General features: G+C 41.3%; 1 protein-coding gene across 2 annotated transcripts in view; it reads left to right on the forward strand.

Annotated features, from left to right (window-relative positions):
• The window catches only part of KIF26A (kinesin family member 26A), a 101,701-nt gene that overhangs the window by 49,975 nt on the left and 25,917 nt on the right, over positions 1–25,809 (forward strand). For both annotated transcript variants that reach the window (XM_042047126.1, XM_042047127.1), the window contains exons 4-5: positions 196–362; positions 23,132–23,315. In XM_042047126.1, coding sequence (XP_041903060.1) covers positions 196–362; positions 23,132–23,315 — 351 coding nt within the window. The remainder of the gene's footprint in view (positions 1–195; positions 363–23,131; positions 23,316–25,809) is intronic.

The raw sequence follows: 25,809 nt of genomic DNA on the forward strand, positions 1-25,809 counted from the left end.
CCTTCATGATTTTTACTTTCTCTGTTGCTGATCCTACTGTGGTACAGTTGTCCACCTGTATCACTCCTCACCTGCCGCTGATCTTTGCCTTCACCCTTGCAAAGACACTCTTTGGAAGAGCTGCATGAGATTTTTCCCTGTCATGGGCATGTGTTAAAGTGTACTAACCCGTACGTATGTCTTTGCTTTTATCAGGCAGAAGCAGCACCAGAAAGCGGCCGAGATGTTCCCAGTGCTCAGATCAGCTCAGGGCAGCACAACTCCGACCCTGCGGGAGCCAGCGGCACGGCGGCCTCCCAGAGCGTGGTGGCTCCAGCTGGGGTCTCAGCAGGTACCTCGGCTGCAGCTTCCTTCTTCATAAGGTAGTTCTTCCTCCTTTCTGGTTTCCGTAACTGCTTGTGGGTCTCCAAACAGTTGGGAAATGCTGTTCAGTCTTTGCCATGGTGCTGGTTGGTGAGGGGTGGAGTTGGTCACCTGGTCATGACTGTGGCTTTCTGCTGCCACTGGAGAGCAGGGATGGGGTGGGGATGTCCCGATTCTCTCTCTGGAGACTTGGAACCTCTGTTGACCAAAACCCAAGAAAATATGTTTTGGGCTTTGTCTGGTCCTTAATGGCCATCTCCACTGCAAGTCTGCTCTATTCCGTAGGTTTCCTTGGAGCAAAAGCTGAAGTAACAAGTCTTTTTCACTCAGATCAAAATTAAATATAAGTTACATTTTTATTCAGTAGCATGGCCTATGTGTCCAAATAAAAGCTTTTCCATAGTTGGTAGCAACAGTTAAAACAGTTTGACATTCTTTTTTTAGCAGTAGCCCAGAACAATCTTTTTTTTCCATTCTTGTGTCTTATAACAAAAATGATATGTTAGTTTTGTTTGGATGTTTGTTGTAATTAGCAGTGTTGATTAAATGCAATACGCTGTCAAGCAGATGGTATTTAAAAGAACAAAATTCAGGGCTTTGTACTTGCATTCCAACTCCTTTTTTAATTCACAACTGAACATATTTTGAGACAATATTGAAAAACGTATGTCTGTGAATGGCACTAAAGTAAAATTTATGCACCAAGAATCTGTCTTAGAATGTAATCACAATGGTAATTGTATTGTTTCCTTTTCATTGGTCTTTAACATGTTCTGTACCATTAAATAAATGATGTTTACTATAAGTTACAATCTGACCTCAGGAGCTCAACTTTCCAAGTTCTGTTTTGATTTGTCAAATCCCTGCATATCACAGTCTGTCTGTGCACAAGAGGTTGGGAAATGACTGCCCCAAGAGCACTCTGTGTAAGTTAGTGGATTGTCTCTTTGCTGTGGGTTTAAAGTCAACACAGAGAAATAGATGGTTTCCTGCAGGGACGATTTGTTTCGTTCAAGAACAGGTCTCTGAAATCAGTGGGAGTGGAGAGGAAAGGTAAGGGGAGAAGCTCAGATGTCTCCTTTCTTGTTTAGTTACCTAAGCAAGGACAGACACATCCTTTCCAAAAGATCTAGATGGGACTGCAGCACAGCTTTCATTACTGTATTTCATACTGTGGGTATGAACAGTGAGATTTTAGCTTAATCTACTTTGGATTTATTTCAGTGTTAATCTGTATGTCATAAGCAAATGCAAAGATTTGTCCCTTTTGCTGGGGAAGCCAGAAAATAAAATACCTTCCTTGAAACTAAGAGAAAGAAACCAGTGCCTAATAGTCTAAAATAAGACCCAAAATATTTTCTCTCAGTGATGCTTTTGTCACTGGTCAGCAAAGCTATTTTTTTTTATTTTTATTTTTTTTTATTTTTATTTTTTTTATTGCGAAGTGATTATCATTGGCTTAATTCAAAGATCCTTGAAGTCAGCAGCAAGACTGCAAATGACATCATTGTATGCTGGATCAGGCCCTAATTGCATCTCATGAATCTGTCTTTGCCTTGAGTGAATCAGACTTTTATAGCTTTAGCAGCTCTGTGCTAGCTAAAACATTTTAAAACCCCATTAGTACGTTGCTTATTCCCTACCCATGTTTCCTATATTCAAAATTGATTCTCTTGAATCTTTTAACTGAACGACAGAGCTGATGGAAATTTTTGTGCACAAAGCACTTCTTTTCTCATTCTGTTGTTGTTGAAACACAGGGAAAAAAATCTCACAAAGGCTGGGAGAGAGAGATCCATCACTGATCCCTGGCACTTGCAAATAGGTTGAGCAGTTTCTCAGGTGGGTGCAAAGTCCTGGCCAGGCTGCTCCCCCAGCTTTGGCATTAAACTCAGGAGAGGCTCACTCTCCCATTGCTCCTTCTCTTCTGACTCTTCTGCCGTTGGGACCGTAATGGATCAAAGTTTTCATGCTGAGTCTTCCTCTCACCCTCAAGCCATGCAGTCCTCTCAGCGGGAGGGGAGAGGAAGAGGAGGAAACACTCAACAAGGATGAGTGAGAAACAACACAGATACTGGCAGAAATGGCTTATCCAGGGACCACAAGTATTGGGATATCACCAGTTTGGGGAGTTTTGTTCCGTGTTGGTGGGCTATCAAGCCTCTTTGCTTCAGCCCGTCCGGTCCTGTCTGCTTCTCTTTGCACCATCCAGCCTTGAACGTGTTGAGGAAGAAGGTCACCCCTGCCTTGACTCTTGCAGCAGCACTCACTTCTCTCTCCTCCATCTCTCTGTTCAGCTAATCCTCTCTCAGGAAGCACCTGGAGATGAAAGAAGAGTCATGGCTGTAGTGTTCTGCTGTAGTCCCCGTTCATTATATTTGCTGATTTTTTCCATACTGCAACTCCTCAGCCACTTAAAATCTGAACTTCATAGCAAAGCCAGTGTGTTACTCATGTTATGCAGAGCCTGGTACATTTTGTTCTTGTTCTCTACTGGAATAAATGCAGTTAATATATTGACAATCACACAGACACACACATACATATTTATTTTTTGCAAATCATTGGCCTCTCTTTGACCAAGTCTACTGAGGACCTTCATCTTCTTACATGAGCCTTTTGTAAAAAGATCCATGGTTAAAACTTTGGCTTGTTAAAAGGGCTGTTTTGCCTTAGGAATAAACTAGCTAGGCAAAAATACGCATATATGTTGATGTCCAGTTTATTTGCGTGCAGGGTTAGTTACTTTGGAAGATAAAGCCTTCATAGGGTGCTTGTGGAAACTGCATCTGTGATTTCCTGAGCGACAGCATCACTAGATAGAGATTTTTTTTTTTTCACATGAAGAAAGGATTCCAATCTTATTTTTCATGAAACAGCATTCACTGTGTTTGTACAGGTCCTAGCACAATTACCTGTGACATGGTTTCCTAGCCACATATAAATGCCTTTTTCACATTAAAACTGGAGTCTCTATTTGCTGAAATAACACCATTATACTCTTGCTTGTGGACTCTTTTCTGCCTGGGAAGGGAGATCTGTGCAGGATTTTTTTGGTTGGTTGTTTTGGTTTTTTTTGCTCCAGTTTGTTCCTTGATGAGAATCAGAGTTTTGTGTTTGTAAGGTCACAAACTGAAAAGACAGTAAAGAGAGTTCATGTCCTCATCTGGAAAATAGTAGATAAGAGATGCAGCAAAAAGGATACCTGGTGATAAGAGGTACCCATGATTGAAATGAGTATCTTTAAGACATTCTTTGCAAGGAATGCATTGATTTTGTTAAGCATATGTGCAGTCCAAATCTACATATTCATCCAAAGCTCTTTCTCATTTGAATGTCATATTTAATTTCTTCAAGCTTAATTATGTTCTGCTTAAAAAAAAAGTATTTTATTCATTACCAAGAAATGCAGAGAAGCGCTAAGTATTTGAAATCAAAGCCAAATATTAAAGACAGCAGACAGAAGCGTATTAAGAAATTAAATCAGTTTTAAGCTTTTTTCCTCACTGTGATCTGTCACAGAAGGAGGAAAGCTTTGATTAACATCTGACTGTGTCACGCAAGCAAATTGCCAGACATTACTCAGTGGTCGTGTTACCAGAGGACCAGAGGATTTAGCAGAAAATGGAGCTTCTCAGTAGGTCACTGGCAGAATGAGAAAGCCAGGGCAAAAAGCACAGCTCATGTTCATGGATGGCTGTGAAGAGACTCCCAGTTCACCCTTATAATTCAAGAGGAGTTTATTCTTGCATTCTTCAGATTTTTAGAATGCAACTGGCTTTGTCCCTTGGTGTGGCATGCACTGTGCCTTGCCTAGTGCTCCACACTTTATACCAGTTTCCAGGTGGGGTTTTTGTATAAGGGACCTGAACAAACTTTATATTACTAAGGGAAAATATGTGAGATAGTTGTAGGACCCTTCTGTGGGTTATGCTTGCAGCTAAGTAAATATTGTCATATTTTGTTATAAAGCTCTAATAAGCTTTATAACAAAGTTGGGTTTTCTTGTCACGTGAACAGCTGGGGAAGAGAGGAAATGGTGTTTCCAAGAGCAGGCAGGAGAAGGGCAGCGAGGAGGAGAATGGGCATGCACTTGGGAAGAGGTTAATGGGCTATCTGACAAAAAATAAAATACCACTCCCTTGGGAGGAGAATCAAGACCCCCAATAAATCGAAGCTGTCACCATTAACGTGCCATTTCTGCCTGTTGGTGGCTGGTGACAGTGGTGGCAGCAGTGCCTGTGCAGCTGGGTGGGGGTGTGGTGTTTGGAGAACAGGGATACCTGCCCTCAGTGCACAAGCTGGAAGGAAGATTTGAGCTGTGGCAGGGCAGTGAGGAGGAATCAAAGCTGTTTAGAAGAAAATAGGTATCTAAGTAGGCAACCCTGAGTGATGTTGAGCAGAAGACAATCTGTCCCTCTTCTAAAATTCTCATCTTGTTTGATGTTGATCTTTTCAAACTGGTTTGCTTACAGGGTTGCACTTGCTGCTGTGGAACTGCTGCCTTTGAAGAGGGGAAATAACTTTATCGTTGCAACTCCCTTCCCTTGTATCCACCTGGTTTTGTTTTAGAAGTTAGTCTTCCAAACATAGCACTCACTGGTTTTCAGGTTTTTAATTATTTTCAGTGTTGCTGGGCTTTGCTAGATTAAAACCATTTAAGATAATAAATCTGGAGAATCACAGTGGTGAATCACACCCATTATCTTTCCACTCTCCTCATCCTCCTGCATGTTTGGGAAAGCTGTGTCAACTTGGGCATGATATAAAACATTGCACATGATATGCTTTTTGCAAGCAGATTTTCTTAACGAAAAATACAGTCTCTGAATAATGTAATTGAACATCTGAAGAGTTAAAATAAGCATAATTGTCTCTTTATAGAGTCAGGATATTCCATCATATTTTAATGCCTGTGAATTTGGATTAAAGAATCTAATTATTCACTAATGAGCAGTAATGGTACATATAAACTAAGGGTCACTATCCTATTACAGGCACCTGATGGTTCACTGATAAGCATTTGGTCATTAGATTGACCATAAAATATAGTCAATAATTGAGGTTACTCATAGAGCAGACACCTTATCAGCTTTAGGCATGGTGGGACAGCTTGTCAGTACTCTGTGTCCTGATTGTGCTGTGACTGAGCATATGATTAGGGTATTGAAGCAGTCTGTATCTAATGAAACTGCAGGAAAGGCATAGCAATATTAGCACAACCACTAAATGACTAATGTGTTTTTGTTCCAAGCCTTAGACTCTTCAATTAGTTCCAATAAACTCTGATCTAGTGTAGTGGTAGGCAGAGAATTCAGATATTTTTTGTACAGGCTTTCATTACACTAGTCAAAATTTATAACATTTAGGGGACAGATGAAATCTGTGTGGCTTTGAATGAAAAATGGTGGAAATAATAAAGCCTGTCATTACTGGTTTTACTTCATTTTTTTCAGTTTTATTTTTGCATTTTTAAAATTTAGAATACTGAGACAATGCCTAGTGCCTGATTTAGAAGATGAAGCTGATAGCAGCAAATTAGATGTCTACTTTTTGCTTTAAAGTCCATTCATGCAGTTCATGTAGGCTTGTGCATATAGATCTAAACTTAGGATGTGTTCTTTAGCATTTTGTACCATATGGAACATTAGTCAAATAGTCTCATCTTGAAAGCTTTTGTAGAGATATTGATTTTGCTGTGCTTCAGACTGTTGCAAAGAAAATAACCTCAGAACCAATTCTTTTATGATTTTTTTGTTCCTTGAGGATGCCTTAACTTTCATAAATTATTTACTATAGTGAAGGATGCAAAATGTCTTTTGTCTTTCTGAACTGCTGTTCAGGCTTCTCTGGTGCGACCTTGGAAAGTAACCATAGAAACATGTTAAAAGCATCAACTGAAAATCAGTAGTTCAGTTTGACAGTGATGCAAATTCTGTGAAAGAAGATTATGATGTATTAGGAACACTTGAGGCATATATTACTGCTAACCTGTTAAACCTGATTATTCCATGACTATCAATACTTTCAGAATTTAATGCAGGGGGAAAAAAAGAAAAAAAAAAGAAATATAATTTTTAAAATAAGTTGCCATGTTTAAGATATTTCTAGGTAAATCACTTCAGCCTGTCATTCTCTGTCCTGTTAAAAGCAAGAATTATATTTCTGGTAAGCTCATAATGTAGTTCACAGTTCCCTGTATTTAATAGCTGTAAACTTCTGCCCAGTACCCTGCTGGGATGCATGGGTATCCTAGCTTTGTGTGGAGCTGGCACAAATTAAATCTGTTTGACAGATAATATGAATAACAGGGTTATGCATAAGTAGTAGTTCATTAAAAGGTGAAGAAAACATGTGATTCATTGGATCCTGAGTTAGAGATTTTTGTGCTGACCTGTGACAGTTAAGCTAGCCTGTGAGGTTGAAACAGAAGTCTCTGCTATAGCTGCAGGTAACCACTGTAAATTCTTGATGAATCATGGGTCAAGAGAAGAAGCAGAGTCACTTGTTAAGGCTTCCTCAGTAAGCATAACCCACGCCCAAGAAATCCTGTGTTGATGTGATGTGGGAAAATTTAATTTGAACTAGTTACCTCAGAAAGTGGGGTACAAACCCTTCCCAGTTAGGGCTGCTTTGCTGGCAGGCACATCCAAAAGCCATGCCTGGTTTGTCCCTATTTGACAGTGCCATAGCAATATGACAGGAGTTGCAGGGCTCCTCAGGGATGTGTTGGCTTGCTGGCATTAATGCAGCCCAGCAGTCTCTCAGTGCACCATCCCTTCTTTGTTAAATGCCCCAAAATGCCCCACTTCCTCTTGCTACCATTTGGTCACTGCTTAGGAACAGTGGCTGAGAAATTTGTGGCTTGAGGCAGAGCTATGGATGTGCAGATGAAGTGGAGCATCCAGCTGTTTCAGGGGCAGCCAGATACATAATTAATGTTTTCTCCTTAATGACTCCCTGCTCTGGGTTTAGAAGGCTGGAACAGCCTGATCCCTGCAGTGTCTTCTCCACTGCAGGGGGCTGGAGAGGGGTATGCCCTCCTGTCCTCCTTTTCCTCTCTGCATGGAGCCAGGGAGAGCAAGACAGCCCTCATGCAGATGTGCAAATGGAAAGGGAGCAGGTGTCACCAGAGGCTTGCCTCGTCTCGCTGGTGCCATGCCACGCTGCTGGAATGTGGCTGCTCCCCGTCCCCAGAGAGCAAACGTGACCTGCACGTAGCACAGCGCGGTGAGGGGACAGGAGATGGGGCAGGGTGTGAGGCTTTGTGCAGTATCTTGTATCACTTAGGGCAGCTTAGGCTTTCCTAGTTGCTGTGGCAGCATAATACTGCCTATAATTAAGGACAAACAAAGAATGTATGCTTTAGGTATATCCCATTTCATGTTCGCCCGTGAGGAGGATAAATTAGGAGATAAGCCTGAATTTATTAGGCTTTGTTCTTGGAAGCACAAGTGACTCTCAGGACAGCGTGTTTAACAGCAGAACATCATTACTGGTATCACTGCTAATACAGCATCATGCATTTACACACTGCATTACCGGCGTGTGGTGAGCCAGGCTCCCTGCTAGGAGCAGCTCATCTGTGACACTGTGAGACTGACAGAGCAGAGATGAGACACTGAGCTGTAGTTCAGCAAAGGGAGAGGTGAAGAAATTGGAGTAGTTGAGAGGAGAGGGAAGGTAGAGTTTGGAAATGAGTAGTGCTGAGTTAGACCTCTATAGAAAGCATGAAAATGTTCCGAAGGCCGACAGATCTGTGGTCAGGGCATGCCTGTTGATTTAGAGGGGTGAGGCACTGAATGATCAGCCAAGGTGGAGAGCCCATGGTGAGGATTTGACAAAGCCTCAGAGGGAACTGGGAGGTGACCAGATGGAGCAGAACTGGGCATCTGTGAGTCATTGCCTTAGAAGATGAAACTCCTGTGTAGAGTGTTAGGGATCATTGTGTGAACCATGGAGAGATCGTGGAAGACAGCAGTGTCAGGGAGATGTTTGGAAGGAGAAGCCTCTGTTGGATAGCACAGGCTGTAGGACTTGTGTGGGAGCAGGTTGGGCTGTGCAGGAGGTGGCAGGATAAAGAAAGGAGGGAACCTGGTGCCAACCAGATTGGAAGGAAATATGAAGAGACAGAGGAAGAGGGGAAAAAATGGATCTAGTAATGTGGGGACCTCATGACGAGGTCAGGATTTTGGAGAGGGTGTTCTAGGTCTTAACTCCAGCTTGAGAGCAAAAGCAGAATTGGGGCACAACAAAGCACTTCCAGTGTTGTCTGCTGACTGAATACCTTAAAGATCTTTATAATTTGAGGCCATCCCTGAGGAGGGCTGATTTTTTTCAGCTCTGAATGCCTTGATGAATGATTATACAAGAGGTTCTGGAGCAGCAGAGGCAGCCCCCCCAGGAGATGTGGTGACTTCTTGAGCTGGTGTAGGTGGTTCAGTGCAGACAGTGGTTGGGTATTGGGTTAGCTCTATATTCCGAGGCACTCTGGATGCCCATGAGGGAGAGAAAAGAAGACTAATATAAAACAGATGTTCCTACAAGTAGGGGAGAATCTATGCCTTCAGAGCTACCCAAGTTTGAATTTATTTGTGGGGGTAAATGGGGGTCAGTGGGTTTTAAACTAGGAAAAAGTCTGAAGTACTTGATTGGAGTCATGCAGATACTACTTCTTACTTTGTCCTCTCCTGGATCTTCTGCTTGCCTGGACTTAATATTTTTTCCCTTAATTTTTTTTTTCTATATGATCCTTTCTTTATTTTCTCCTTCCTCTGTAGCTGAATGCACTTGATTATTCTGTTTTCCTGAGCATATGGAATCTCACTGCTGCCTAGCTACCAGAGTCTCTCTTTCCCCTTGGCTTTTTCCCTTCTTTCTGCCCTTCCTAGCTTGTCAAGAGGAGCACTTCTGCCTCCCCCTCAGCCCAGCCCTCCCAGTCTGCCTGCTTTTTTGGTTCCTGGACTCCTGAACACCAGCGCTTGCTCTGACTCCGTTATTTGGGGCTCCTCAGCTTGGCAGCAGTGGCAGCTGCACTGGTGGTTTTTCTGCAGTGGGAACGGAGCATTCCATAGGTAAAATGATAATGGTGACTTTCCTGTGGGGATGTAATTTGACAGTTTGCACCTGTTTTACAAATATTAGTGACTTTCAGCCTCTTCCAGTAACATACTTAACTATCGTAATAACATCATTAAGACAGGCAGACTTAGCAGGTGAAATAGTTTTAAATCAGACTGATAGTTAATTGAATATTGAGTTTTCATGGCTAACTTGGAGTCACTCTGAAACTCAGTTTATGGTGTGCAGGATGTGGTTTGCAGGGCAGATGGACTTTGAAGTGTCACTGTCTCTTTTCTGAGCTAAACTGCTTTGCTTGCTTGTGCTTGTCGCAGAATAAGGCATCCCACATTATCATTTGTGACAAAAATAAAATGTCAAGCCAAAATAATGCATCAGCAATATAGCTGCAGTGCTTGACCAGTTGATCAAGTAGCAGGATTACTGTGATGCTACTTTTAAATTCTCTATGAAATACTGAATTTTGGCTTTCTAAAACTTCCTTCATCCTTCCTGCTGGAGGATGAAAGATTTTTTTTTGGCAGGACATTTCAAAGAGCTTAGCCAGTATCTCACTCATCATCACTTAGTGCTGCTATTGGGTTTGCTTTCTGCTTTGTTTGGCTTTTTGTGTCCTCAGTGTTGGAGCTTGCTTATTAAGAAGCACTTGCCCTATGGAGTAAAGGATTCAATGGATGATAATCAGCGTATAATGAATCTAATCTAAATGTTATTAGTGAAGCTTGCTGGACTTCAGGGCAAGCTTCAGAATGTCGTTTAATGATGTGTCTCAAGCAAGGCTTTAGGAGTTGCTCATTTCTACTGAAATTTGAGGTCACCATCTTTGGGTCAGAAATAGTCAGATCTCTCCATCTGCAGTGATGGAAAAACATGCATCTCAGATTTTCCCACTAAGTGCTATTTTAAAGGGCGCTGCAGTATCAGCCTGTTACACCTCTGAGAAGTATCACTTCAGAACTGATGTCAGTTAAATAAATCATAGTAACCCTGGGTTTAGAAGCCCATGTGTCCCTCCTCTGTTTAAAAATACTCATTGTGTAGGCATACCACTTCTGTACTTGGATGATTTCCACTGCATCAGTTAGTGCTGTCAGTGACCATTTAACTCACTAACAGTAGGAATAAGTAAATGCCCCCATGAGAAGTTGTTTGCTTGGCAATAGAGGTGTCAAGCCTTTGACTAAGCATCTGAAATAAAACCCAGCTGAAGTGGGAATGGATCCTCTGTGGATTTTCTAGATGTGCAATAAAATATGGAGCTGAGGGAGCTGGAATTGATGAAAAAGGTATGTCTGTGGGGATGGTGTGTTGGGTCAAAGGAAGGTAAGAGGAAAATGTAACCCACCTCAGAGCTTTTATTGCAAAGAAGGAATTATACTCACAGATGCCAACTTGTATTCAGACTGCTATACGCAATCAGGAGCAGGGAAATACTGAATTTCTCCCTCTTTCAGCCCTTCTCTTTCCTGTCAGATAATTTGTCTGAGCCTAGTGCTTCAGATGAACCCTTGTTAGCCATGCCATATGTTTTATCTCTCATCTTTTCCACTTGCAAATACGTCTACCTCTTCCCTGGAGCAGCCTGAATGAGCAGAATGATTTTTGTACACCAGGAGCTGATACTGCAAAGCAAAATTTTAAGTAATCGATTTAAGTGTTACTTCAGTAGTGAAGGGCTAGTTAGCACCATTGTTTCATTACTTTGTAGTTTTAAAAATGTCTTTCTTACTTTTTCTTGACAGAACACAAATGAGACTAGAATTCTGTTTTGCTCAACCTGACTGTTTCATGCCTCTGTGTCTTGCTGGCAAATAAGTCCAACTTTTTTTTGCCTAAGGAGCGTGCTTAGATTGATGTGGTTCTGCCTGCTTTAGCTCAGTTAGCTCATGAAACAGTGGGGAAATATTGCTGGCATTCAGGTAGCTGTATTTTCAGTACATAGCTATCTGTGCAGTGTGCAGCCCAGGAACTGACATATTTCTGTATTAGGTGTTGACAGCCTTGCTTACTTAAAGATTAACCTACACAGGTTTTCAGCAGTTTGTCATATGGTACAGTTGTAAACAGCGAGTGGGGAAGTGCAGCAATATGTTCATCTGCTCTTGCTTTGTTTAACATCATTAGTGAGCAGAGCTGGAAATGGTATGTGGCAGGCTGCTGTGACTAGCTGTTATTCATATACATATATATATATATATGAAATATATCTAAAAGTCAGTTTCTGCACACTGGTCCTGGCTGCTGAAGCAATGTTCTTTGGCTAGAAAAGTGTCTTAAATCTACAAGATGAAGAGAACATGGAGCTGACATTACCCAAGACAATTTTGTAGCAGTAACCTCAGAAGCTGCTGGTTTGGGAGAGCAGAAAAAGTGGTTGGAGTGCAACGGTCAGTGCTTGTGAGGATCTGCCCTTTGGTGTTCCTTAAACTTGGAGAAAAATTACAGAGAAGTGTAGTGAAAATTCCTTCTTGGATACCTGCAAATTACTTGAATGGTTGAAGATGGGCCAGATCGGTTGCTTCTGTTAAATTAATAAAAGATAGCTGAGTAGAGGAACCACCTCTTGAGTCTCTACAGCATGAGGGAGCTCTTCTGATGTCAGGAGTATCTTTCAAGTTTGTTTTAGCTTGTCATCTTCTGGAGGTTGTTTTGAGTTTATCCCAAAGTGGCTTTGCCTGGCATTTCTGTACTGTGCCTGAGTTCAGGTGAGCCTTGATTATTGCTTACTGATGCACAAAGCCTTGATTCCATACTTTGTGAAGTTGTGAATAGAGTTGGGGGCAAGCAACAAGGATGGTCAGAAATCAAGGAAACCTGACCTGTGAGAAGAGGTTGGAAGGATTAGGACTTCTTAATTTGAAAAGAGAAGACGGACTGGGGTGTGGTACTGGTTTACATCCAGGTAACAGCTGCCTCAGGAGAAGGAAATAAGCTCCCCTGCGTGTCTGCTGGTGAAGTGGGGGGAAAATAAGGAATGGGAGACATGAGATGTGAATTTTCTAAGAGTAAGAGTAGTTAAGAAACTGTCTAGTAAAAAACTGTGAGACGATGATGTTCCTAATATGTCAACACTGCTGATTTTTATTTCTGCCTTGATTTTAATAAGAGATAGTAAGAGAAAATTACAAGGTCAAAGTGAGAAGCTGAAATTCAAGTCTGAATTGCAAGATTATGCTGTGTGCATGAGGCAACACATGAACTTTGCCTCAGATTGGAGATACTTGCTCTCACAGTGTTGGTGAGGTAGCATCCTTGCAATATTAGATGTGGTTTGACATTTTGGAACGTTTCAGAATAATGGGCTTCTATTGAAACTTTATTACCCTCACCCATTATAAAAATGCCATTGTTTGAGGCTGTGCATTGTGATCCAGATTAACTAATTATTTATTGAGGAAGTCAAAACACAGAAATAAGGAACATTAATTGTTTCTTCTTCCTGGCAGTGCTTCTCAGCAACATTGCTGGGACAGCGAAGCAAACAAAGGTTTGGTGCAGAACTTGTGTAATGGTACAAAGTGGGGAAAACGTTCATGTCCTCCAGAAGTTGTACATCCATCGCAGGAACCTAGGAAGCTGGGGGGGAGGAAGAGACCATGCCCTCGAGGTTTATCATATGTTTTATAAGTGGCTCCTTGGACAAAATTTACTCTAGAAATACAGATGGTGCCTGTCCCTTCCAAACCTTCACGATGTATTTAGACATTCCCAGTTTTCTCTTCAAAAATGTCTTTCTAAATCACATTTTGTTTTCCAAGTTGAATGCTGTTAGTGGAAACAGACACCTTGTTGGCTTTTAATTTTGCTTGGGGTTTTGGGTAACAACTGCATTTTTTTCATTGTGCTACCTTTCTAATTTTAGAACCACAAACCAAAGAGCAATAGCAGTAATAAAAATAATAATGCCAACCAAGTTTATCCTGTGAGTAGTGGAAGGCTTGGGACAGGGTGCTGGAGGATGTGTTGTAGGACATCTGTCTATGTGTTGCCTGTTCTGATGAGTGATTGTCAGAGACTGAAGATAGTTCATGCCTCAAACATTGATATAAAGTTTTGCTCATTATAAAGAAGCTACAACCAAAGAAGCCTCCCTGAAGAGTGGGACTTTGAACTGAAAGTCAAACTGCTGATTAGATAAAGGGAAATCCATTGTTTGATCATCCCCACCTGAGATTGGGGTGGGGGAGAGCACAGCTCACAGAAGCCAGGTTTACAAAGACCACCCCCCATCCAATTGAGGCAGGGGAGGAGGAGGTTTTGGGTATGTGGTGCAACCTCTGGTCAGAGGCACTGAACACCCATCCTCTGTTACACAAACCGGCCCAGCTGTGGAACCCCAACGCCACAGGGCACATCCACGGGACCTTCGTGTGAGAGGCTCAGCCCCACAGGACTGCACGTGGTGCAACAGACCCAGAGTCTGCTGTGAGAGACTGACCCCCCACCCCAGGGGGACATGCCTGGACATTGCTACCTGGCTGGAGGGTGTATAAACCCATCGGATTCTATGCTTTTGGGGGGACCAAGAACACCAGCTGGAGAGGATCAATGGAACATTGTTGTGATCCATGGAGTGGTGATATTTTCCTTATTCTGTCCCTGTCACTCTTTCTGTCCCCCCACCTATTTTCTATTTCTTTATTTCTCTCTCTCTCTCTCTCTCGTATTTACCATCAAATAAAACCCTTACTATTGTCACTGGCGTATGGTCTCGTTTGCAGCTTAATTTGGGCAGAGGCATTTCTAAGAACCTTAAAACTGGATCATAACATTTATTGGCGTAGTCGGCAAGCGTACTATTCTCTGACCCCAAGTGCCTTTTGACAATAGTATGGTCTCCTCTGAGGAGATTATTTCCTGTGGTTTCCTTCTGTAGGGACACAGCTATTTCTAGGGATTCCGATGCAGCCCTCTCTAAGGGGGTTGTGGAGGTCAGGGTTTCTTCTGTGGGGACCCAGACTCTTGGGAATTCTGATGCAGCTTTCTCTGAGGATGTTGTGGAGGTGATAGTAAACTGATTTTGGGTGTTTTAGTTTCCTTTTGTGTGTTTTGTTGTGAAAAGCCAGAATTGGCAGGTTTCAGTCCTGAGGCCCATTCTGCAGCTCTTGTCTTGTGGGAAACCCCACCCCCCCAACAGACTGTGGTTTATTGTGGAGAACTAGAATTGGCAGGTTCCAGTCCTGAGGCCAATTCTGCAGCTGCTGCCTTGTGGGGATGGTGTTGTCCCTATGCAGGCTTAGCTATTTATCCTGCAGCTTCCTCTGTGGGGGCTATAGAGAAACTTCAGGGGAAAATGCCTGTCCTGAGTGGCCAGTGCGAAAAAATGTTTCGTTGTCCTTCCTTGGTTAATTTGTTAGTCAGTTCTCTACTCCTGGGGTGGACTTGGTAAAAAAAAAAAAAAAAAAAAAATTAGATAAAGAGCAATTGGTTATTAAAAGATGATTGATTACTAAAAATATGATTGGTTATTAAAAAAAAAGGGGTTTTAGGCAGTAGCATAGCTTGCTGCCGAACTCTATCTTGTCCAAAAAGAAAATCACTGGAACAAAAGGAGCAAACTGGTAAGCGAACTGCTCCAGGGCAAAAAGCAGAAGCCTGCTAAAACCCTGAAAAAAGAAAAAGCAACTCAAATGCCTGATTCACAGACTGCAACTCTTGCACAACTTTTAAAAGCAGTCTTACTCCCTCCGCTGAACAATCTGTTGGAGGAAACCCCGCTGAAAACCTGTGGGAAACAACAAAAGTGCAACAAGCACTTCATAGAATAAAAGCTAGAACTCCACCTGAATAAGTTAATGCAAATAACAACTTGTTTCACTCAAGCGTATTTTTCTGGGAAGTTTGTTGCTTTTCCCTTTTCTAGGAATGCCAAACATCCGTGCATTGATGATAAGGAAAACAGTTTGAGAGCAGAGAAAGTGCAAGCAGCAAAATCACACCTAAATGTGATAACTATTGCTTCACGTAGACTCTGTCACTTTGTGTTAGCCACAAAAAATTTTTATTTCTAATCGGTCTAGTGGGCCAGATTTTCACTTTTCCTTTATAGGAACCTACCAACATGAGATGGAGCTGCATGAAAACCAAGGAAATTTAAAGTGTCACCATAATTGCTTGCATTGTCAGTTGGTTAATGTTTGTAATTTGTTTGTGTTTTCATTGCAAGTGACTTGGTAGGAGATCAAATATTAGTTTAAGCATTCTACATATTCTTAAGTTTAATTTGTCTTACTTGTTTTATCTTTTTACTGAAAAATGATGTGGCTAAGGTCTTACGGATGTATAATTTGTCTCAACCAATATTATCCTGAGAGTTGGTATAAGAATTTTTACATATTTGAAATCCTACAATATGTACTAACCTTCCCAGTTCTGCCTCAGAAGGCTTCAAAATGATTATAATCTGGCTAAATTTTTTGGATTTTCTGGTTAGTGAATTAAAGAATCTTGATAAAACACAAGCAAATGCTACATAAGAAGTGATCGAATCCCCCTTCCTAAACCAGGAGGGCTACAGAAAAGCCTTCTACCAGCTCTCAAACTAATGTACTGTTGAATTTCATGCCATCAATTTCCTCACTAAAATTCAAAAGAAAACGCTATTTGAAAACTAAATTTGAAAGGGAATTAATTTAATTTTTAATCCCACCAATAATAAAAAGCCACACTTTCTGGTTTGTGTCAAGATTAAATGACAACAGTGCTATAATCTGTCTCCTGGAAAACAGAGCGTAGCCCTGATGTAAAGATATGTTTGCACGAGAACATTTTGTATGGAAATGTTTTGTGTGTTAATCTTGTATCATAAAAATGAATCCTTCATAATGTGTAGAGTTATCCAGCAGAGAAAGAATATTACCTATGAAACTCTTCTAACTATATGTGAATGCAGTCAAGAAGAAAGCACACATCCTCAACCAATCCCTTCACATTTATTCCAGGGCGCAAAGTCAATCAATTATACCACAAGAGCTGGGAATCCTCTTGAAACTTGGCTAATTGACACATATTAATACATGTACCTGTTCAGGATACCCCTCTGTGGAATTTAAAAATGAAGACCTGCTGCATAATTCTATAACTAATTTCGAAACATACTGAACCAACATCTAAGAGATACAATACTGTGATATCCCTCACACCCACTATGCATTAAAAAACACTGATTCCTGGGATTCACGGGGTGGAAGCACTGACTAATGAAAATTGAATTGATGATTACAATTAAATTTGCATTTTGACATTGTTGGACACTGTAAGATTACTTGTGTTGTTGCTTCTACTGTTTCTATCCTTTTTCCTGTTCTCTCTCCTCATCACCTCTGTGGACAACCCACAAAGTGAAGAGGACCTCTAGGAAAGAGACATTTATTATGATGTTTGAGTCACGGGGTGGCTGTCAGAGACTGAAGATAGTTCATGCCTCAAACATTGATATAAAGTTTTGCTCATTATAAAGGAGCTACAACCAAAGAAGCCTCCCTGAAGAGTGGGACTTTGAACTGAAAGTCAAACTGCTGATTAGATAAAGGGAAACCCATTGTTCAATCATCCCCACCTGAGATTGGGGTGGGGGGAGAGCACAGCTCACAGAAGCTAGGTTTACAAAGACCACCCCCCATCCAATTGAGGCAGGGGAGGAGGAGGTTTTGGGTATGTGGTGCAACCTCTGGTCAGAGGCACTGAACACCCATCCTCTGTTACACAAACCGGCCCAGCTGTGGAACCCCAACGCCACAGGGCACATCCACGGGACCTTCGTGTGAGAGGCTCAGCCCCACAGGACTGCACGTGGTGCAACAGACCCAGAGTCTGCCGTGAGAGACTGACCCCCCACCCCAGGGGGACATGCCTGGACATTGCTACCTGGCTGGAGGGTGTATAAACCCATCGGATTCTATGCTTTTGGGGGGACCTTCACCACCAAGAACACCAGCTGGAGAGGATCAATGGAACATTGTGATGCATGGAGTGGTGATATTTTCCTTACTCTGTCCCTGTCACTCTTTCTGTCCCCCCCACCTATTTTCTAGTTACTTTCTTTCTTTCTCTCTCTCTCTCTCTCTCTCTTATTTACCATCAGATAAAACCCTTACTGTTGTCACTGGCATATGGTCTCGTTTGCAGCTTAATTTGGGCAGAGGCATTTCTAAGAACCTTAAAACTGGATCACAACAGTGATATAACTCAATACAAGTACATAACTCAAAACAATAACTGGAGCTGCAGGTAGGATGACAGGCTGTTAAGTTCCCACTGTTTCCTTTGGAACTGGTTGGCAGCAGGAAAAGATTAGGGTGTTGGTTATGTGGGGGGAATTTATGTCTGGTTAAGCTGGGAACTGGGAAAGTTTGGGAGAGCTTTGCTTTAGGGTACACTGGTTCTCAGTGTGAGCCTGCATCCATAATGCAGATGGCTCAGAATAAGGATAAAAATCACTTCCATGATGTCTGTCAAGGTCAAACTAAAAGTCTTGAGTAAGCATACTCTTGTGTAAACTCCAAAGTTCAGGATATTTAAGGCTTGGACTGTACACGTCTTTGGCCTTGACCCTTTCAGTGAAGCCCTTAAGCATTGTCACAATATGAATAATGATAGTGATCTCTGAAAGATAAGACTGACTAATAACACTAAAACTGTTAATATTTAATGAGTAATGTTGAAATGAATGTGCAGAAGTTTTCTTTTATTATTCTTGTCAGTGGAGCTTAATAATGGGAAGCAGTTCTATTTCTGACTTCTGCCAGTTTGTCCTAAAATGTACTGTGTCCATTAAGTCCTCTTCATTTATCTCAGTTGATCCATTTGTAGTAGGAGTCACAAAGTATATTTCCTAGCTCTCTTTCTTTTGAAGGTTAATAAAATTTACAAAAATTTTATAATTTTGCATCATTATGAAAGCTTCAAATCTGATTTTCCTTTTTTTTTGTGGAGAAATTATGCTCAGAAAGAGTGCTTTAGGGATTTAAATGGTGCTGTTTACTTTCACAGCTATAATGTGCAGAACGTGTGCAGGGAGTGCAAGCTAGAAGCAGCTTGCTGTACATCAGAGTATCTGAAATGTCATGCTAACAACATAGGCAGAATTTAAAATTAAAAATGGCATGGCTCTTTCAACGAGCAGGCTTTGTAGCTACTGTTGTTGCACGGTCTTGTTCCCTAGATGCTGAGCATTATGTAATTGATCTGGCTGTGGTTTTCCTCACTGGTCTCATCCATGCATGGCAGAAAACCTAGTAATCTGTAAATTGTGTGGGGGAAAGAGCAGGTTAGAGCCTGTCCCCTGTCATTTGATATTTGAGTGCCCCTGCATGTGCCATATATTAGTTTTATTTTCTACCGTGACACCTAGCTATGAGGAAAGAACTCTCCAGAGCATCTTAAAAGACATCTTCTATTAAAGAGGGAAAGAGTTAAGCAAAATGCAGACAGTAGATCTCACAGCTGGAGGTAAAAGCAATATACATGAATGTCTCTCATGCTTTAATTGGAAGAGAAGCGTAGGGGTGTGGGGCTTAGTTTCCCTTGCAAGAATGTTTTGTAGCGGAGTGCTTGTGAAGGCTGAATGGGGAAAGAGAAGGTAGGTGGAAAGTGTAAAACTCTGTCAAAGCTATGACAAGTGTTTGGCAAACGCCCGGAGAAACAAATGACTGTAATGCTTAAGTTTTGCGTAGAATTCCCTGCAGGTCATAATTTTCCCTGAGAGGAAACAGAAGGTGATACTGGACAAGGTCAGACAGCCCATTGTGGTGCTGAAGGTGTGTGTGACGGCCTCCTGTGCAAGACCAAATTTGAGAAAAAGAAGCAGGTCAGGCAATGGACATAGCACCCAATTAGTGTCCCTACAGAAAGTGATGTGGTATGAGCTCGAGTTCTGTCTTTCTGGTGCTAGGCAAAAAGGGCCCAGTTTAGGACAGCTTTACCAGCCCTGTCTCCATGGAAAAAATTCACCCTGAGTAAAGGAATTCCGGAGAAAAGACACACCTGAAAACTTAAGTGCAAATTCAGAAATGTGTTGTTGCAGAAAGACCAGCACTTTGGAGTGTCTCAGGGTTGGCTCCATGTAAATGCATCCTCTCATGAATTTTACTGAAGTAAAGAGGTTTGTGAAGTTAGATTTTGTTTGATTTATTTGGGCCCATGTCCAGAACCAGCTTGGCCTATATTTTGGCCTAATGAGTAGGTGGCTGGGATGCCACCAAGTATATTGTTGGTTCTACAGGAAGCACATAGGGATTGATGAGTGTTTCTGTTGTGCTCTTTGCCTGGACCTGTCCAGGAGCCCAAGCAAAGCATGGGAAAGCTGCTGCCCAACTGGCTTTTTGTTAAAGGACTGGCTCTGCTTTTTATAGGAGCTGAGGATGACAATTACTTGAATTAATATTCAGAGTCTACAGTTTGATAGTGATGTTTTGTTTTGCCTCAACTGCCCTATGCTTTCAATTAGATCCTTACCCTTTCGCTTTTAGAAAAAAACCCAAAACAACAAACAAAATCAAGCCCAGCAAGCTGTTTGATACTGCTTGTACAAGATGTCTGTGGTGTTCCAACTCCAGAAATAACCTTGTTTTAATATCAGGCAAAGCCATTCTTGCATTCAAACACAGAGAGGTTGTAATTAAGCTTTGTGCACTGTTACCTGACAAGAGATGCTTTTTAAGTGTGAACCACACACATCATTATTAGTGGAGTTGGCCGATTGCCCATCAAAGCACTGATTATTTTCTACAACAACTACTCCAGTTCCTCTGCTTTCAGTTTCCTGTTATCTCACATGGACATCAACAGTCACTTTGCCAAATTTCTTAGTAAAATCATCACCCTCCAGACTCACAGGAAGAGGATTTATCAGCACTACAGCAGTTAATTGCTTTAGGTAGCATATGCCTCTGTCCTTTGAACAGTGGAGGTGCAGGAAGGTAATGCATACTGTCAAAGTGAACCAGTTTGAAAGTGGTTCTGTCTTGGTGCAGAAGTTAAGGCAATTAGTAACAGATTTAGTATCTTAGATCTGCTTATCAAAATGCCGCAGAAATGTGCTACTGAGGTATTTTGAGAAATGCTATACTTCTAAAAAGTGGCATTTTCTGTTCATTGTTTATATGCTTTGCTCAGCTTGGCCTTTTTGGGTGCAGTTACTCATTGAGTGTTAGTGCTTAGTTAGCTGCTTGAACACACAATTCCTGAGTAAATTTGTCCTTTGTATCTCATTCTCTTTCATGTATGTTTCCCAGAGGAGCTCCTGCAGCCAGATCTGTTGCAGGAGTAATTATTTCATCAGGATTTAATGTATATCTTGATTGCTCTTTGAAGACATTCTCTTGAGGAGTTTTTATAATTTCAACAAGGGATCATAGCATGTAAACAAGAAAATAAACATTATCTTTCATATTAATCAACAAGACAATTAAATAGTAACCAGGATTGTTAATTGGTACTTGGAGATAGATAGATACTAATGACTGTCTTGAGTTCCACAATGACAGTACCAACAGGTAGAGACTTTTCTGCACAGTAAAGCTGCATATAATTTAGGAGTCATTACAGTTTAATGTGCAGCTGCAACCACAGTGAAGTTGTGCAACTGTGTTCCCAGTGTCCTATTTCAGCATATGGTTTCATACTGAATGAAGTATTAGCAAGGGGATTTGAGATTTAGGCAGTTAAATGAGTTCTCATTGCCACCAGACCCTTGAGGTTCTGTATAAACCCATGCTTGTGGTATTTTGCTTCACTGTGGGATGCAGTTCCTGCTGGTTTCAGGATGCAGTAGGAGTCAAAAGCTGCTTCTTTCCTCAGAGGCAAAAGTCCAACTCATTCCTCAAAAGACAGTGGCTTTGGGCTCCCTCTGAGTTTGGAACTATAGCCTCATTTTTTCATCACAAGAATCTTTGTCTTTTTCTAAATACTGTAGTGTTTATAGAGGGAGAAGGAAGCACATAGGGGGTCTGCATCTTGAGAAGTCGAAGTAAAAGGGTTCAGGAGTTTAACATACAAGTTTTGGAATATAGAGAAAAGGACTGGGGGTTTTGGAGATCTGTGTTGAGAGTCCTAGCTGTTGTACTAATTAGCTGTCTAATTTAGACTCAAGTGTCCAGTTTTGCTCCTCAGACACAACCAGTTCTTTGTACTGTTGCTCATTTGAAGCCAATAGTGCTTCAAATGAGTGCTTTAAAAGCTGGAAGAAACTGTGCAGCCCTTCTGCTCTTGGTGTTAATTTTTATTTCTAACCTACAATAAATACAAGCAAAGAAATGGCTTCCCTCTCTGATCAGCTTACTAAGCTGTCTTAGGCCTGAGGCTGCCTGACAATGATGACAAGATTCATGGCAAGGTTAGGCTTCTAGATGTACCCTTAATTCGTTATGACAGGAAAATACTGCCTTAGTTTCTCTGTAGGTCTGTTGCTTATAATACCTCACAGATGCTACTTCCAGTTTGATCTCACTGAAAAGTACTTGGAGATCTTGGGCTGAAAGACAAGATGAAAATGTAAAGTAGTCATTGTATAAAGATACTTAATAATTTGTTCAAAGCGACAAGCCCTTATTTTGCAAGCATGGACCAGAATAGTGGTTTGTCCTCAGAAGACCTGCTGGCATCAGTGGACTCAGGGTGTCCAGAGATGCTGGCAGTGGGACATCTTGGCTTTTGCTGGCCTAACAGTCATTCAGAGTAATGCTAAAAGGTATGTTGGATGCTTTTATGATCATTATCTGTGGATGGACTATCTACTGACAGTCTCAGTGTTGGATCATACATGTCGTTTTCAGGTGGTAAAGCTCTCCTTGACTTTGAGAGAACTGAGCTTTCACCCTCATTGCCATGCCCAGTTGCCAGCATGTGCTTGCTGATGTATATATTTTATTCTGCTTAATTCTGCAGGGTGATTTTTATTTTCCCATGTTGTGTTTGATGTAGAGAAGAGTTTCTGTTTTTGTTTCTTGCTCTGTTGTTTGGTGTTGCTGATGGGGAATAGCAGAAAAAACTGATTATGTTCCTATTTTTATTCACAAGGAAGAATGTTACAATTTTAATTGTATGTTCTAATTTTTCCTCCTTCATCTTTTATGTTTTGAAATTCTACATTTCAAAAGCAGGATCATTATCATTCAGCACGTTAAAGCGTGTCTTTTTAATAGCTTTTCATTTTAATGTGAAAGAATGGGATTGGGGAGGAAAAACCAATCTGTCTTGAAGGAAATTTTCTGTTATCTAAAGATTTTCTGTGCTGCCAACAGGAGAGGATCTTGAGTTTGGCTGACTTGGAGTGCTATCCTCTGTCTTGAGTAACTTGTAGAGTACAAAGAACCACTTTCATAATGTTATCACCAGCAAAGTCCATCTGGTTCTGCCAGTGACAAGGGGATTATTTCAGCTTTTTATTACGTCAGTGAGATGTTAGTTTTTAGGATTCAGATGTCAAGCTGTTGGGGGAAAGAAGGGCAAATTAGATTACAGTTGAATTTCTGTTGGGAGAGAAATTAACTGAATATTTTGCCAGTAATTTTTCTACCCATGTTTCCTCTATTAATGTCCTGATGACTTGTCCTTATGAAATCAGATTAGAATGCAGTGACTTGATTTGTAAAACAGGCAGTGATGACAATGAGGATCTGTTTGTCTGGTTCAGATTCCTGTTAACGCCTAAGTAACACTGTCCTTTCTTGCTATTACTTTTATACAGAGCAGCACAGAAGCTTAACCTGTCTTCGAAGAGAAAGAAATACCATCCGCCCCTGCCACACACACACGACTTCTCTATTTATGCTACTAACTTTAGTGGCATCCTGCAGCTCTGTCCTCCCCCAGCACCACCATGCCTTCTGAGAGCTGTGTCCAAAATCAAGGACAACCCTGGCATTGGAAAGGTAACTTCGGATTTCAATATTTTAAAATATTTTTCTAGACAAATTTTAACCGGGCTGGAAGCTTTTGGCCTAGAACTGAGTTGGATAGACTCAAGCAAAGGGTCTTGGGATAGACAGAGAGCCACATCCATTTGAATGTGCCTGAGTGCTGTTATCTCCTGTGGACTTTGCAAAGAGTAAGAGACAAAATTTCCTTTGGTATCCAAACCCATTCAGTCCAAACCCAGTGCCCATACAGGCTCCAGCTGTGGAAGAAATAGTCTCTGTGTTGCCAGCAGGACTCAGCCACTGGTGCTGGTGCTGTCTCTGCTGAGGTTAAGGAGAGATGCTGAGGGGGCTTTGTTTCCCTCTGCTTCATGTGTCATTGTAAGAATATGGAAATGGAGTAGCAGTCTCACCAACTTAGGAAATGCAGCACCTTTGAAATTGAAAAACTGGTGCTAAGTTTATCTAAAATTAATTACAATACAACCCAATTACTTGGAGCTTTATTCATATTTATAACTGTTTAATCACCCACACAACAGAGTCTGAATACTTATTTACATAGGCTACAAGAGATTAGTGTTTGAAGATAGAATTGAAGTATGTAATGTGCACAGGAGAGCTAAAATATGCACCTAGAGTAACTATACGAATCAGCATTAACATAAAGAGTTTGTCAGCCTAAATACCTAGAGCTGACACTTGTTCACAGATAATACTCCATATTTCCTAACTGACTTTGTGCTTAATGGAAATAAAGGAGTGATTTGGGCTATTTTAAGCAGGTGGAAATTCACAGATGAAAATGTGTTGGTTTTTTTCTCTTGCCTTTTCAGTGTCTTAGAAAAGAGGATGTAGTATTAAGTGATGGAATACAGTAAACCTGGCACAGTAATTTAGACATTACCAGGTGGAGGAGGGTTTGCTGAGGAATGTCCTTTCTATGTCTGTTTTTTAACAAAACCCATTTGTTGTGCCTGGTTTTTTTCTGTGAGACTTAGTACTTGGCTGTGGCACCAGGAGTAACAGGAAGCATGGCACTTCTGAGGCACTTTGCCTTAGGAAGACCTTTAAAGTATGATTGTATATCCTTGTGCCCACATCTCAATAAAACTGTCTCTGCACTTGTGTGCCTGCAGCTGTGTGTAGCCAAGAGACTTCAGGCTTTTTCCTGTGCTTTGAGGGTGGCTGGTGGAGCTTTCCAGCATGACTTGTACCTCATGGAAAGCACTGCTTTATCTGGCGTCTTCAAACAGATTAACAAAGTCTATGATCAAGTGCATGATTTCGGCGGGCTGGAGATAATATTCCTTGGGTCATGTGCTCTACATATTTTTTTAGTGAGTAGAGCAGGGAACTTTCCAAGAGAAAAGCTCGACCAGGATGCCAAGGATATGGTAGGACCCTGAGCAGTTCAGCTGTGGGAGCTTCTCCTTCAGCACAGGATTTGTCTGTCTGTTGAGTCTCAAAATGCCTGCTACTTAGCTCTCAGCTGAAAACATTAAAAACATAGAATCACAGAATATCCTGAGTTGGAAGGGACGTACAAGGATCACAGAGAATTGAAGATGCTGTTTACTGTTAGAGATACTGAAGATGCTGTGATTCTTGGGGATGGTGCTGTGCAGGGCCAGGAGTTGGACTCAATGATCCTTGTGGGTCCCTTCCAGCTCAGCATATTCTGGGATTCTGAGAGGGTTCCAGCTGTGTCCTTCTCACCAAATCCTTGTTAACCACAATTTGGAAGAGTCCTGTGCTTTGCTGGAGAGGATAAGAGCTCTCTGCTAATTGAATTAGTTCTTGAGTTAGGTTTTAGAGCATCCAAATGGTGATGGCATATGCTAGTTACTGGTTTTAATGCTCCTCGAAAACCAAAGTAGCTATGCGTTTCTGAAACACAGAGTTAAGATATGCAGTACCAACTAAATGTCTCTTAACCCATTCCTCTTTTGCAACTTCATAAATATCAGTGTTTGCCCTTAAAAAGCCCTGCAGCAATGCAGATTTTTCTAAAAATGAGTCCACCCAAATGAAATTTCATGTGTCCGAATTCTTAGAACTTGTGATCAAAGGAGAAGTGTCACTTCTCTATAGGTGTTCTTTAGTACTAAAAATTCATAGTTTCACCTTTTCTGAGCGATGCCAGATAGCTTTTGGTAGCATTTAGCTCACTATGCATTAGCACTCTCCATTATTTCCTACTGATCAGCTTCTGCTGATCAAGATTTACTCAGCTGGTATCTCATGATGAGGGTGATGGGAATAAAGTAATTACTTTTCTTCCTCACTGCTTTAAGTATCACAGCAATGGAGAGAGCAGTCAGTAAACCCTGGCAGTTGTGCTGTGGTCCTCTGTTAACATCGGTCTGTGTTCTAACAGCTTTTTACTTTACACTCCTCCTGGTTATCATTTTCCTCGACTTTTTCTTGCAGCCTGTCCAATAATGAATATAAGATACACATATGAGACAGAATCAGTGATGAATTCTGGAGTCACTTTTTCCTACCA

Source organism: Corvus kubaryi, unplaced genomic scaffold (assembly GCF_017639235.1).
Source record: "Corvus kubaryi isolate FWS band 111438036 unplaced genomic scaffold, C.kubaryi_AGA036_p1.0 66, whole genome shotgun sequence".
Taxonomy (NCBI): domain Eukaryota; kingdom Metazoa; phylum Chordata; class Aves; order Passeriformes; family Corvidae; genus Corvus; species Corvus kubaryi.